General features: G+C 41.2%; 1 protein-coding gene across 1 annotated transcript in view; it reads right to left on the reverse strand.

The window, feature by feature from the left end:
* The window catches only part of myo16 (myosin XVI), a gene marked incomplete at both ends in the record, with an annotated part of 92,905 nt that overhangs the window by 62,811 nt on the left and 17,741 nt on the right, over positions 1–12,353 (reverse strand). The window contains 3 exons of the mRNA XM_080478118.1: positions 2,427–2,535; positions 9,486–9,629; positions 10,038–10,108. Of these exons, the coding sequence (XP_080334244.1) occupies positions 2,427–2,535; positions 9,486–9,629; positions 10,038–10,108 (324 nt within the window). The remainder of the gene's footprint in view (positions 1–2,426; positions 2,536–9,485; positions 9,630–10,037; positions 10,109–12,353) is intronic.

The raw sequence follows: 12,353 nt of genomic DNA on the forward strand, positions 1-12,353 counted from the left end.
GTTCTCTCCTGTTTGAGTCTGATCCTGCTGGAGGGTTTTTTTGTCTTCTTCTTCATTGTCCCCTGAGCTTTCTCAAGTAGGAGCTTTCTCATTCTTCATCCATCCATCTTCTACACTGCTTCACACAGTGTGTAATTCATTTTAAAGTGGAACATACACATGGGTCTTCACATGCATGTCATGACTTCCATTCAATTCCTGCAGATTAAATGTAATTCTCATTTAACATTAACCACCTTCCCTACATCCCTACAACGACCAAAAAGCTCCTACACTGTCACTGCGTGTGAAGATTTATGTCCCCACCACACAGGAGCACATTTTTCAAATTTTATTTTGGGAAACTTCCTAAACCAAGAAACAGAAATTCAGAAACCTTAAAAAAAAAAAAAAGAAACTTGTATAAAGAAGTTGCTTCAACAACTCAGAACAAAGTATTTAAGTCATTCCAAGGATTCTTTTTACATGTTTAAAGTAAAAAAAAAGTACCACATTTTTGCAGAACTAACTTGCTTAAGAGGATTTGGTTAAAGCTGAGCGTGGTGTTGTATGATAGTGGTGGTGCAGGACGAGTAAAGATTACACCACAGCTACAGTGTGTACTGTATGATCTTAGAGGGCTGCTGGCGGTTTGTGAGCTCTCCCTCTGTCATTTTTCTACAAACTGACATCAAACATGAAGTATTAAATCTGTAGTGGGAGTGAATCATGGAAACAGACACTTTTTGCATGTAATAATGCTGCATCTTTAACCTGAATGAGGTCACTGTGAAGCAATGGTGAACTGTGTCCTTGGTCAGCACCTGCAAGCTATGAGGACAAGTGCACTGCTCCATAATCCCATGCATGATGTTAACCTAACTTTGATTGCTGTAAAATAGTGAATTGATTGTCAATCAATCTATTTTTGACTTTGAAAAAGGCTCTCGGGTGCTAATAGTAGTTTTCCCAAGCATACTGATTGAAATTGTTAATCGATAGGTGAGCAGATGAGAGCCTCGGACCTTGAAGTTATTTGAGCCTCATTCAACGGAGCAGAGGAGGCCACAGGATGGATTTTCTCTCCTGGTAAGTTGATTTCAATCTAGTTTCTTGCAAAAACTTGATAGGGACAGAGAGCGAGCAGCCACGTTGTTATAGCAACAGTGAGCCTCTGTGTGTAAGACTGTGCCTTATGATGGTGGCAAGCAGGGCTGCAGGTAGGCAGGAGGCAGGAGATCACCACAAAACAGACACAGACATCCCATCACAGCTCACAGCCCTGATGGGATAGCTGTCTGCTGTTGTCATGTAATCCAGCCCAGTTTCGTGTGTGGCCGCTGGCAGATGAATGAGGGGAAACCCTCCATCATTGTCTTTCTCTGTTTCTTTCTAGCTTTGTCAACATAATGCCAGTTCCTCTTTCGGATCTTTCGGCATGTGTTACTGTAAATGCTTGGCACAATTCCCCACTTCTCCCTCTTCCACCACCATTCACCTCTCATTTTGCCATTATCTTTGTAATTCCCAGGCCAGAGTATTAAGCCTGTCTTTGGTTCTCCAATCATCATCTGCTATCATAAGGCCTGGAGGTGTCTGTCACCTTCACCCAAATGCACACATTTACACACGCATGCAGGTAATCATTCTCACACACACACACACACACACACACACACACACACACACACACACACACACACACACACACACACACACACACACACACACACACACACACACACACACACACACACACACACACACACACACACACACACACACACACACACACACACTAACATGCATAAGTAGTAATCTTACTCATTTATTAATATACTTTGAATATGACATGTTTCACAATCAGTGCTGCAAAGCACATCAGTGAAAGCCATAACTACTATGTATTATTTTATCTTTTAGTTCTTTATGGTGGAGATGTGATTACAGTATAAGTGCCTGCATAATGGATCTATATACTGAAGCATTGATCATAAAACCGGGGTATTCAGGCACATTTCAGACATTATTTTTCCTTATGTGAGGTTTGAGCAATACAAAGCCAGCACAGAGAAAATAACAACTATCCATCCATCTTTTGTGGTTGCTCCGTTCAGGTTAGGTTTGCAGGGACTGAAGCCAATTCTAGCTGGCTTTTGGTTTATATATATAGTCTGTTGTCCATCTTTGAATTATAGTCAAGAACAGTAATGAGATAAAATCTTCACAAAAGGGGCTCTGGAACAGGATCAAACCCCCGTTCTCACTATGAGAGTCAACAGTGCTCACCACCATACCTCTAACTATTCAGTCTGGCCATGTTTGTCATTCTGAAGAGAAAGCAAGAAGCCAAGGGGCTTACATGAAAGTAAATGTGAAATATCGACATTTGCATGTTTCTCTTACTGTTGCACCACACAGTATCTCAATGGGTGACTGGGCTTTACCGTTTTCTTCCAGATGCTTTCGGAGGATATAACTGGTTTCAGTTCCCTCGAGGGCGTAGTCCAGGGGAATGTTTCCATTGATGTCCTGGAGAAGAATATTCACTCCAGCCTACCAAAAAAAGAAGAAAAGAAAAAAGACACAGTGTTTTAGCCTCGGCCATTCATCAGACTGGAAATAATGATAAAGCAGGACGTTTTATCTTTACTTGCCAGATACTTTTACCTGAACAGAACCATGGTGATGTGACCAGACAATACAGTGGATTAAAAAATCTCATTAAGTACCTCCCGGGGGAGTTTGGCAGTAAAGACTCAGGCCACTGGTAACTGTAACCTAGCATTACCCGAGTTAGCATGTGCGCTTGTGACAAGATTAATGTGTGTTTGCTCAACAAGGAACCTACTGGAGCACTCTTCTGTCACGGCCCGAGATAACACAACAGGCCTTCCCTTGGGGTCCTTTAATGACTGTTATTCAGAAAACAACACAGTCGTTGGTCACAATATGGTTGTGATTGATTGCCTCACTTTGGGGGGACTCTTCTGTACTCATTATTTGTGAAAACGATGCACCACTTCCCCAATAAAGCAAAACGGTGTCCAAGCCAATCAATCTGTACTTTACTCACACTGACAAAACAAAAAGGCCTTTTCTATCATTTTTTTTCTTGTTTTTATCATTATTTCTTTGAGTTTAGGTACTAAAAACAGCATACAAGTGGCAATTGTCAGGATTTGGGTCATAAAGTGCTTCCTGTTGTTTGACTAGGCCATAAAAGACACGCCAGCATAACGATCGTGCTGGACGAGGTCTGATAACAGAGATGGGAGACACTAAGTGAGGGCTCTTGTTTAATATTTACAGCTAATAGAATTCTAACGACCCAGTTGCAGTGCAGCAAAGAGATTTATAATCGAGTCCTCAAGCAGGCTGAGAAGGGGTGGGGAACGTACAAAGTGGGAATAAGCTGACAGAACAACCCAAAAGGCTGTTAACCGCTGAAAACCAATCACCAAAATCAAGAGAATTTCAGCCTCTAAACCACAAAGTAACCTTTAGTTTTTTTACTTCATTAATAATTTCATATATCCCCACCCCCAACTTTTGAAATATGTTGTGCTGATATTCAGAGGAAACATTTTTCATCCAAGAAATCACATGGTGTTGGAACCAGATGCAGCTCTTGGGAGAATTGGCTCTTGTGAGGTCTACGGTTTCATTGAGCGCCCATCTGTGCTATCTAGCGTGAGCTGTTTTCACTCACTTATGAGGGTCGAATAGGGGTTAACAAAGGAATTAATTAACATCAACAAATATGAGCTGCTGTTTCATGACTATTCATGAATTGGAAAAAAAAAAAAAAGACAAGAAAATGAACCTTATCTCAATGAGAAGCACAGCTTGAGGAGCAAAAGATGAGATGATGAGTGAGCCAGTGGGAGAGTAATATTATTCTACTCTGCACCCACCCACACATGCAAACCTCCCCAACCTGTCTTTACTCTTTAAATGTCAAAGTAGGGCTGGTCCATTTACTGTATAATCCGTGGATGTGTGTATTGAAACCAATGAGAAACACTAAATCTCAGAATGCCTCTGTAACCACAAATGTTCATTCAACCATATGGGGATTGAAGAGTGAGCTGTGGCACTCAATAAATGCAATTTATATATATATATGATTTTATTGTTGTATAATGTCCATATTTGCTCTTTTTTATATATATTTTTGTTGTATCTGATTTTTTAATCTGTGCTTTAATACTGCTTTATATAACTTATCTTTTAATGCTGCTAACATAGAGTGCCAAACTGCTTTTCATAGGTATTGTTTTTTTGTAACAGTGACAATAAAACCCTTATTCAATTCATTTCAATTAAATTGAAAAATAAAATGGTTAAAATCAAGAGTCAACATATTTGTATTTTAATAAGTATAACACAGTTGCCTTGTGGTAATGTATTTCATTAATTTTGTTGTAAAGCAATGTACATCCCCTTGTGTCTGAATGGTGCTATATGAATAAATATGCCTTGCTTTGTCCAGTTTGCTGGTGAAGTTGTTAAAATAACTATGCAGAAGAGTTTTTTTGAACAACCTCTGGTAAAAAATAAATAAGCAGGAGAGTCAGTATGTAGACTGGAGGTGTATCCTCGTGTAACCCCCAGTGAATAACTTGGTAAATGGTAAATGGACTTCACTTATATAGCACCTTACAGCTGCGTGAGCAGCCCTAAAGCGCTTTACATAGTTCATCACATTCACCCATTCACTCACACACCATTGGAGGCTGCAGCCATGCAAGGTGCTGTCACTCCAATGGGGTTCGGTGTCTTGCCCAAGGACACTTCGGCATGTAGACAGGCCGAGCCATGCGAGCCAACACCCTGTGTCTACTAAATTGGAAACTTGTCCTGAAGCTGACTTGTGGTGTTATAGGAAACGGTTAACAAAAAGATAATCCACAAAGAGAAAAATGTGATACATTAATGTGAAAATGCCTTATATACTGAGCTTAGGCTACAATACAATCTCACAATACCAGACAACTAACTATCAGTAAAGAAATAATTCCTCAAGACCTCTATTACAGTGCACAAAGATCAACAGACACAGATTAAGTAGCAGGAAGCAGGATGAATGAGCATGTCATACAGTGATATATAAATCCCAATCTTCCATTCGAATGTGTTGACAGAAATAAATGAGTTGGTGGGGCTGGCAGTCATGCAGGCCATAAAGGGTTAACAGGTTGACTTCTGAACCAAAGCGTGACCCAGACACATAATGACGGTTGCACCGACGACGTCACAGAGACGTGTTAATACGACACTCCTGGTGGTCCATAACGGCAGTTAAACCCAGTGACGGCTGGAAAATCAATAACAACTAGTAGACAAGCGCTGAAAGCTGTCCCAGGGGTCGTCACCGCCGAGGTAGAACTCCTTCACAGCAGACATCTACCCACCATGAGCAGCTCTCGTAAGCTTAGCTGTCAGTACTGTGCATGTCTGACGAGACAATAACCTTCTCTGCTCATCAATGCAGCTAAATTTGTGTTGTGTCCATAATATGCATGTTCCAGAGAAGAGGTGCAAAAAAAAAGCAGAGGCCTTTAAGGTGGTTCAGTGACAATAAAAAAATATAAGAAATTATTAAATTAACTGCAATCTTTCAAAAACTGCAGTTCCTAATTTGTCCACTGGGAGCTCTTTCTGAGACTTAAAACAGCATTAGCTTCAAAAGCCATACAACGATGCCAAGAAGCAAGAAGTTTTTGCCAAAATGAGAAAAACTAAGACATTTAGGATTTGAGATTTTTTAAGGATTATACATTTTATTCATAACTACTATGTTTTACGAAAAAAGGGAATACATTTGAATAATTCAAAGATACAGTGACTGTTGGTTGCGCAAAGACCAAGAGAAAACCTTTGGAGGATACACTGCTATCCTACCGCTTCAGCCCAATTAAGATCACACGACACCCCAAAATCTAGAGCATATTTTTGTTGACTCCGCTGCAAGTTCCACTGAGCAAATGACAAACTTTCAGTGCTGCAATTCACAGCATGTTCAGGAGACACGTTGCCCTCCTAAACACACTTTCCAACAGTGAGATTCAGGTTGAAAATGAAAGTCAGAGTTGGAAAAAAAAGGGAAATAAATAAATAAACAGAAATTTCAAAAGGGCTGTGACAAATATCAGTGCACTGCTCGATTGCATAAATCGTGATCAGAAGTGTGTTGATCTGTTAAAAATACAACTTGCCAGATGCTGCATAAGAACTCCAGCAACTGCAAATACTTTCTTTCAAAACAATGTGCTGTTTATGCTGCACATCAAATACTCGTAAAGCCTGATAACAGAATAAATTAGTCACATCTTTTCTATCAATATATAAAACACCACAAACACAGATATGAGCCACAGCAATGAGACCAAATTGCTAAACTGAATTGAGCATTCACTGCATTGTTTTAACAAGTATTGCATAAAGTGTCAGTTTAGGACTTGAAACATATTTAAACAGGGGTGCATAACAATTGTGTGACTCACCATTGGAATGGGGAAAGCTACGTTACCGATGGCACATACCCCCCAACCCCACACCCACCCCCCCAAAAAAAGAGTCCAACTGATGTGAAGTGCAGTTTACAGAAGCAAGGGGCTTACTGTTAGTCATTTAACTTCAAAGGACTCAAAGTTCAAGAGTTTTAAATTCATCATGTACAAGCACGGAAACTGGGTCAGCTCCACAACTCTGCTGGATTTTTAACTGGAGGACGGGGGGGGGGGGGGACATTTTTGTGTTGACAGTGTTTTCTGTCTTAGAGCTAATGAAGCTAACATCTTAGAAAGAACTAAGAAAAGGTCATAATAAAAGAAGAGTCAGCAAGACAAATAAAAGAAGCCCAAAAATCTGAAAACACTAAGGAAATGGGGGTTTGCATACAGCTGATACTTCCCGATGTTTTCATGCGACTCCATAGATTCTCATTTGTCCAGGCAGGAATCATCTGCCACTCATATGTCCTGTTATACTCATAAAGCCACTTGGATTTCCAAGTGGATTTTCCAAGTCATATGACCAACTGCAGTTCACCTGATTCGATTAACTTGACATGCTGCCATGTGATCACGAAGCCATGGCTTTGTTATAAAATACTCCAAAACTTAATCTGATGATGGAACACTGACAAAATCAGATGCAAGACCAAGATAACTGTTGTTCTTTAAGTTGTGCTTTATGTAAAGTTAAAAATGTATGTTTTGTCTGGTCTGGTAAAGTGCTTTTAATTACCATGCGGAGGTCATAAATTGTATCCCGCCCTGCGGCAAAAATAATCAGGCATAAGTGGCTAATATGTTTAGACTTGATGTAGAGTAGGACATGTTTCATGCTGCTGTCAGGAGGACTGAATCAATTCCAGGGTTAATGAGGGCACGATTCCCAAGTAAATGGGAGGTCAGTGGAAAGGTAATAGCTTCTGTTCTGCTCTGTAAGGACAGTATGGTTGAAGCTTTCCAACTGATATATCATATTGGGAACGGAAAAAGTATAGAGCTCAGTCACACTGTATAAATTGGAACACTAACAACTGATTAATCACCTTACACACCACTGTTTTATTAACTTTTTGTATTTTTGTAGCAGCATATGAAAAGACAACAGCTCCCTGTCATGTGGTCTTTAGATGTGCAGCAATCTATCTACTAAATGGCCAGTTAATCCAGCCAGTGTCTCCATAAACATGAAGCTGGAAACTAGGATTGGGTTGTGGAATGTTTTGGGAATGACAGAGTTTAGAAAAGGCCGGCTCGCCTGCTGTTTGGAGGCAAGAGATAAGAGAATTAACATTAGCTCCAATCCGGATGAAGGGCAGCAGATGCACCCAGACGTCTCATCAGCCCCCGCCCCACTGCTGCTTTCCCTACAAGACAAGCTTGGTAACATCTCTGTCAGCAAATTCTGCTCCTTTGTGTAGAAACTGTAGGCAGGAAATCAAGGACACAGAGGCAGAGGACAAGGAGAGAGGGGGTGGGAAAAAGAGATGTGGGGTAGGACACAACAGATTAGTACATATTAACAGCGCTATTCCTTCCTGTGCCAATCAAAGATAAGAGTGCCAGCCAAGCTCCTCCAGCAACACCACTGTTCCGCATCTCATTAAAATGTAAACGCAGTACATTCAGAGATCTCCCACTTAAGCTCTGATGATGCAGCAGCTTGAAAAAGGAGCAGGAAGACTGGGCACTGGCAGGGCGCGTCGAAGAGGAAATGGGTGTTATAATGAATGAAGAGAAGAAAAGGGATATTGCATCTCAATCGGAAATATGGCTTGACTGAAGCTATTTTTACCCCGGGGGGACAGGAAGAGCCCTGAGGTTTCCTTTCACAAACCAAATACACTTGCTTTGGATACAATGAAAGAAAATTGAAGGGTTTGTTTCGTCCTCGAGTACACAAGGCTATGCTTGCATAAAAGAGCAGACACAGAGTCAAATAAAGAGACCTTCACTATCACAAAATGTTGTGACAATGGTTGATTTTATTAGCAACGAATCATATTTTGAATTTCTGAGAAAATGTTCTCCTCACACCCTGCTCTCTGCTAACAGAGTTGAGTTTGTGTCAATATGGCCTAATTTAGTGGGAACTAGTTCTGACTCGGTAGTAAATGGGATACACTTAGTTACTGCCTTCCTGGGAGCAATAGTAAATCTCTTTCCCTCAGTCATGGCGCACCCCATCATGAAAGCATTACTCACTGCAGTAAATTCCATTTGGCATATCCCTATCACACCCATACAAACCAGGCAGCCAGCTTGAATCTTTCGGAGCACATGCAAATAGGCCGACGTGCGGCACACGAGACCCCGACAGTCCAACAGTATGCACTATGCATGGGCTGACATGTTGGTTTTATGCACTGTTTGCCTGGGAGCTCTTCAAACATATCCTTCCTCTCAGGAGTGTCTCTTTCCAGCCCCACAGACAGTCGACAGCAATCACTCAGGACCCAATCAGCAGAACCAGGCTGCACAGGTTCCTCCGGAGCTCACGACTCCAATCGAGCCTCCCTGGGTGTAATCAATGCCAACCGAGCAGGCCCGGCCCACTGAGTCACTGGGTTGGATGTGCATACCCTCCCCTGCAGCTGGCACCACTCTCATTATGGGCCTAATCAGTGCAACTGCAGCTCTTGTCAAGACAGCCTCCACAGAATAGGCTCTCTCTTTGATATCACACTCGTGCAGAATTCCTAAATACTTTTATTTTTAGAGACCTGGCTGTGCTTCCAAGTGAATAGAAAGTCATGTTGCAGATCCTACACAATGCATGCTTGATCATCTATGGAATCTGTTCCACTGAGACTGAATCTCTGGTGTGAATAAAACAAATATTTCACAACGAGTTCAAAGTGAAACATGTACATGTAGCAGTTCCAACATACTGGTCCCAGTAATAGGCCGTCCTCGCATATTCAGAGTTGTGGGACTGCAGCACTGTCTGTGACACTCCTTAATCACATTGTCAAGTGTGATTCTCACCAGCAGCAGAAGAAGCACCACGTCTGCATGGTCACACACACACGCTACATGCAGAGCCGTCCACTGGTCTTCGTCCTGCAGGTTGACATTCAGGCCTCGCTCAATCAGAAGCTCCGCTGCAAACACATTGTCATGGCGGGCGCACTGCAGGACACAGAATCAGTCATCACCTTATTGTTGTTTACAGAACAGTGTAATCTCAAAAGCATTGATAATTATGAACAACACACATGAGTGGCTTGATGCATTTGGCATAATTATCGTATGCAAAGAGAAAATGTACTGTGCAGCAGTGGGGATAATTACACCCTTGTATTGCCACTGGGAAACTAGAAAATTGCTAATAATAAAGATATGGAGATGGGTTATTTGAAAGTCAGCATGTAAAAAATATGAGGGACAGCATCATGCAGTGTAGACTAATGATAACCAAGTATTTGGGGATTTAGCTGTCATTTGGTTTAAGTTATATTTAAGCGCAGGAGGTAGAAATCTGGTGAAAAAGTCAATGTCAATTTATAGTTTATCAAAAGCAGTTTGGTTATATCTTACCAGATGCAACAAGGATCCCCCCGAGGGAAGTGAAGTGTTGGGATCAGCTCCGTCTTTCAGGAGACGCAACACTGCAACACAATAAACATCCATATGTCAACACCTGCTGTATAAACAGACAGTGTGCTTAAGGCATGACGCAGACACACACACACCACATTAGACACAGGCACGCACTGAATTGTGCCACTCACTATCACAAGCAATATGTGTCAAGTGTCCTCTGACTGTCCTTGCTGTGTCAGGGTGGATCAGTTTTACGACTGAGAGCGTGCTTGGGACCTCCTTGCTTCAGCAGCAGGTCAGAAAGCCATCAGGTTTATACACTATCCCATCAGACACCGTGAGCTCCAGTGAGCGGCACAACCCAGTAACACACTCACACAAATGTACTGAAGAAGACACAAGCAATACAAACAGATCTGAGCATTAGCAGATGAGGAGACAGCAGAAGGCTGGCGAAGATTGCCATGATTTCACTATACATTTGATGCGTTTGCGTCAGAATGCAAGCAAACACAGCACAAGACAGTGACAAAGTGAGATGGACAGATAAATAGAGAGTAATGGAAAAACAAGTGTCAGAGAGTAGTGGCAGAGAAGGAGTTCTGAGGTCTGCATATATGTGATTCCAGTGGCCCTGACAGCACAAGATGGATAGATGGACGCAGCAAGACAACCAGCAAAAGCCAGACAACCTTTCCCCACACAGCGCATGCAGACACGTATACACATCAAAATCACATTAGAGAAAAAGCAATGGCCCTGAAGACAAGGAAGCATTGTATTTCTATAGGAAAAAAGCCATGCTGATCATCCCCATGAGGTCAATTCGTTCAGGCAGACGTACTTAAATAACCTCAGCAACCCACACTGATTCAGCACTTCAAAGCAGCGGATGTTGGTAATCCTGGTTTTTATCTCAACACATATACACATGAAGTGGTCAAACAATCCACCAATGTACACCCGGCATAAAAATAACAGGAATGTAACAGTATATGTAGCCATCTGGAATACATAAACACAATAGTCTAGATGACTGAGAGACATATTTAAAAATCAACACCTCTTCAAGTCTCAATGATAACTACAATGAGAGGCTCTCTAATCTTGTGACACATCAACCTTAAGCTACAGCTGTTACACCAACATCTACATGATGATCAAATACCAAATGGCCTTTTGTGTGATTCAAAACACATGCCACTGGGCATTAGTATGGTACATTTTACCTGAAATACACCAAGGACATTTTATATATGCCATAAATCATATAGAAGATAATACATTTACTGACAATATGATTTTTATTTCACTTGTGATATCAATAGAGGGGTAGCACAGGCAGGTAGTGATTATCACTCCAGCCACATTTCAAGAATGTTCTTGTTCGAGTCTACGTTGGAGTGTGTAGGTTTTCTTTAGGGGTGAATGAGTGTGTGTTGTTTGTCTCTTTGCTTTTTTCTTGTGAAGGACCCTGTCTTCACATATAGTCCCTGTTACCCTGGACTCAGCTTCCCTATGTGGGATCAAGTAGTATAAAGACCAGATTGAGGAACGGATGGATATTATAACCATATTTAAGCATCACATGTTAATGTTCAAGAAACTGTTGGTCTTCATTATGTACACTTCTGTAATTCTCAGCAATATTGTTTAATTCATGACAGGTTGCCCACGCTCAGCTTAAAGGATTTTCACCTGCACGTACACCAAACAGGCCAGACACTGTCTTCTAATAGCTGTCAGCAGTTAATGGCCTTTAAATGGTTAACAGAAAAAAAGAAAATAACCTGATGAGACAAGTTAATGCATAATGCTCTGCTTTCTTGTCTTGTAAGCTTTATGTCACAGAGCAACATATGCAATGTGTCTCATTTGCTTTGTAAACTATAATCTAAAGATTGGTCTCTACTAGTCGAGATTCTCTCTTTTCTGTAAAACTGCACTTCTCTCAGAGCTTGTTGTCGGGCTTTGATTGAGGAACCGGCTTGAGTTTTATGGCACATTATTGAATGAGTGTAAAGAGAGGTCGAGGGGTCAAGAGGGGCATATTGACAGCTGAGCGGTTAAAGAGAAAAAATGTTTGACAATATGGCCATTAGAAATCAATACCACTGTTGTGCCATAAGTAGATTCCTCAAGAATGACAGCTGTTTCCAGTTGGTATTTGCATCGGTCAGAAGCATGCCAAATTAGGCATGCCAGGAATATTAGGCATACAATTAGAATGTATGTACCCCAAAAAGAACAAATAAATGCCTCGAAATAAAACAAGAAAAATAAATAATAAAAAGAGGGAAGATTAATTTA

Source organism: Lipophrys pholis, assembly GCF_963383615.2.
Source record: "Lipophrys pholis genome assembly, chromosome: 13".
Taxonomy (NCBI): domain Eukaryota; kingdom Metazoa; phylum Chordata; class Actinopteri; order Blenniiformes; family Blenniidae; genus Lipophrys; species Lipophrys pholis.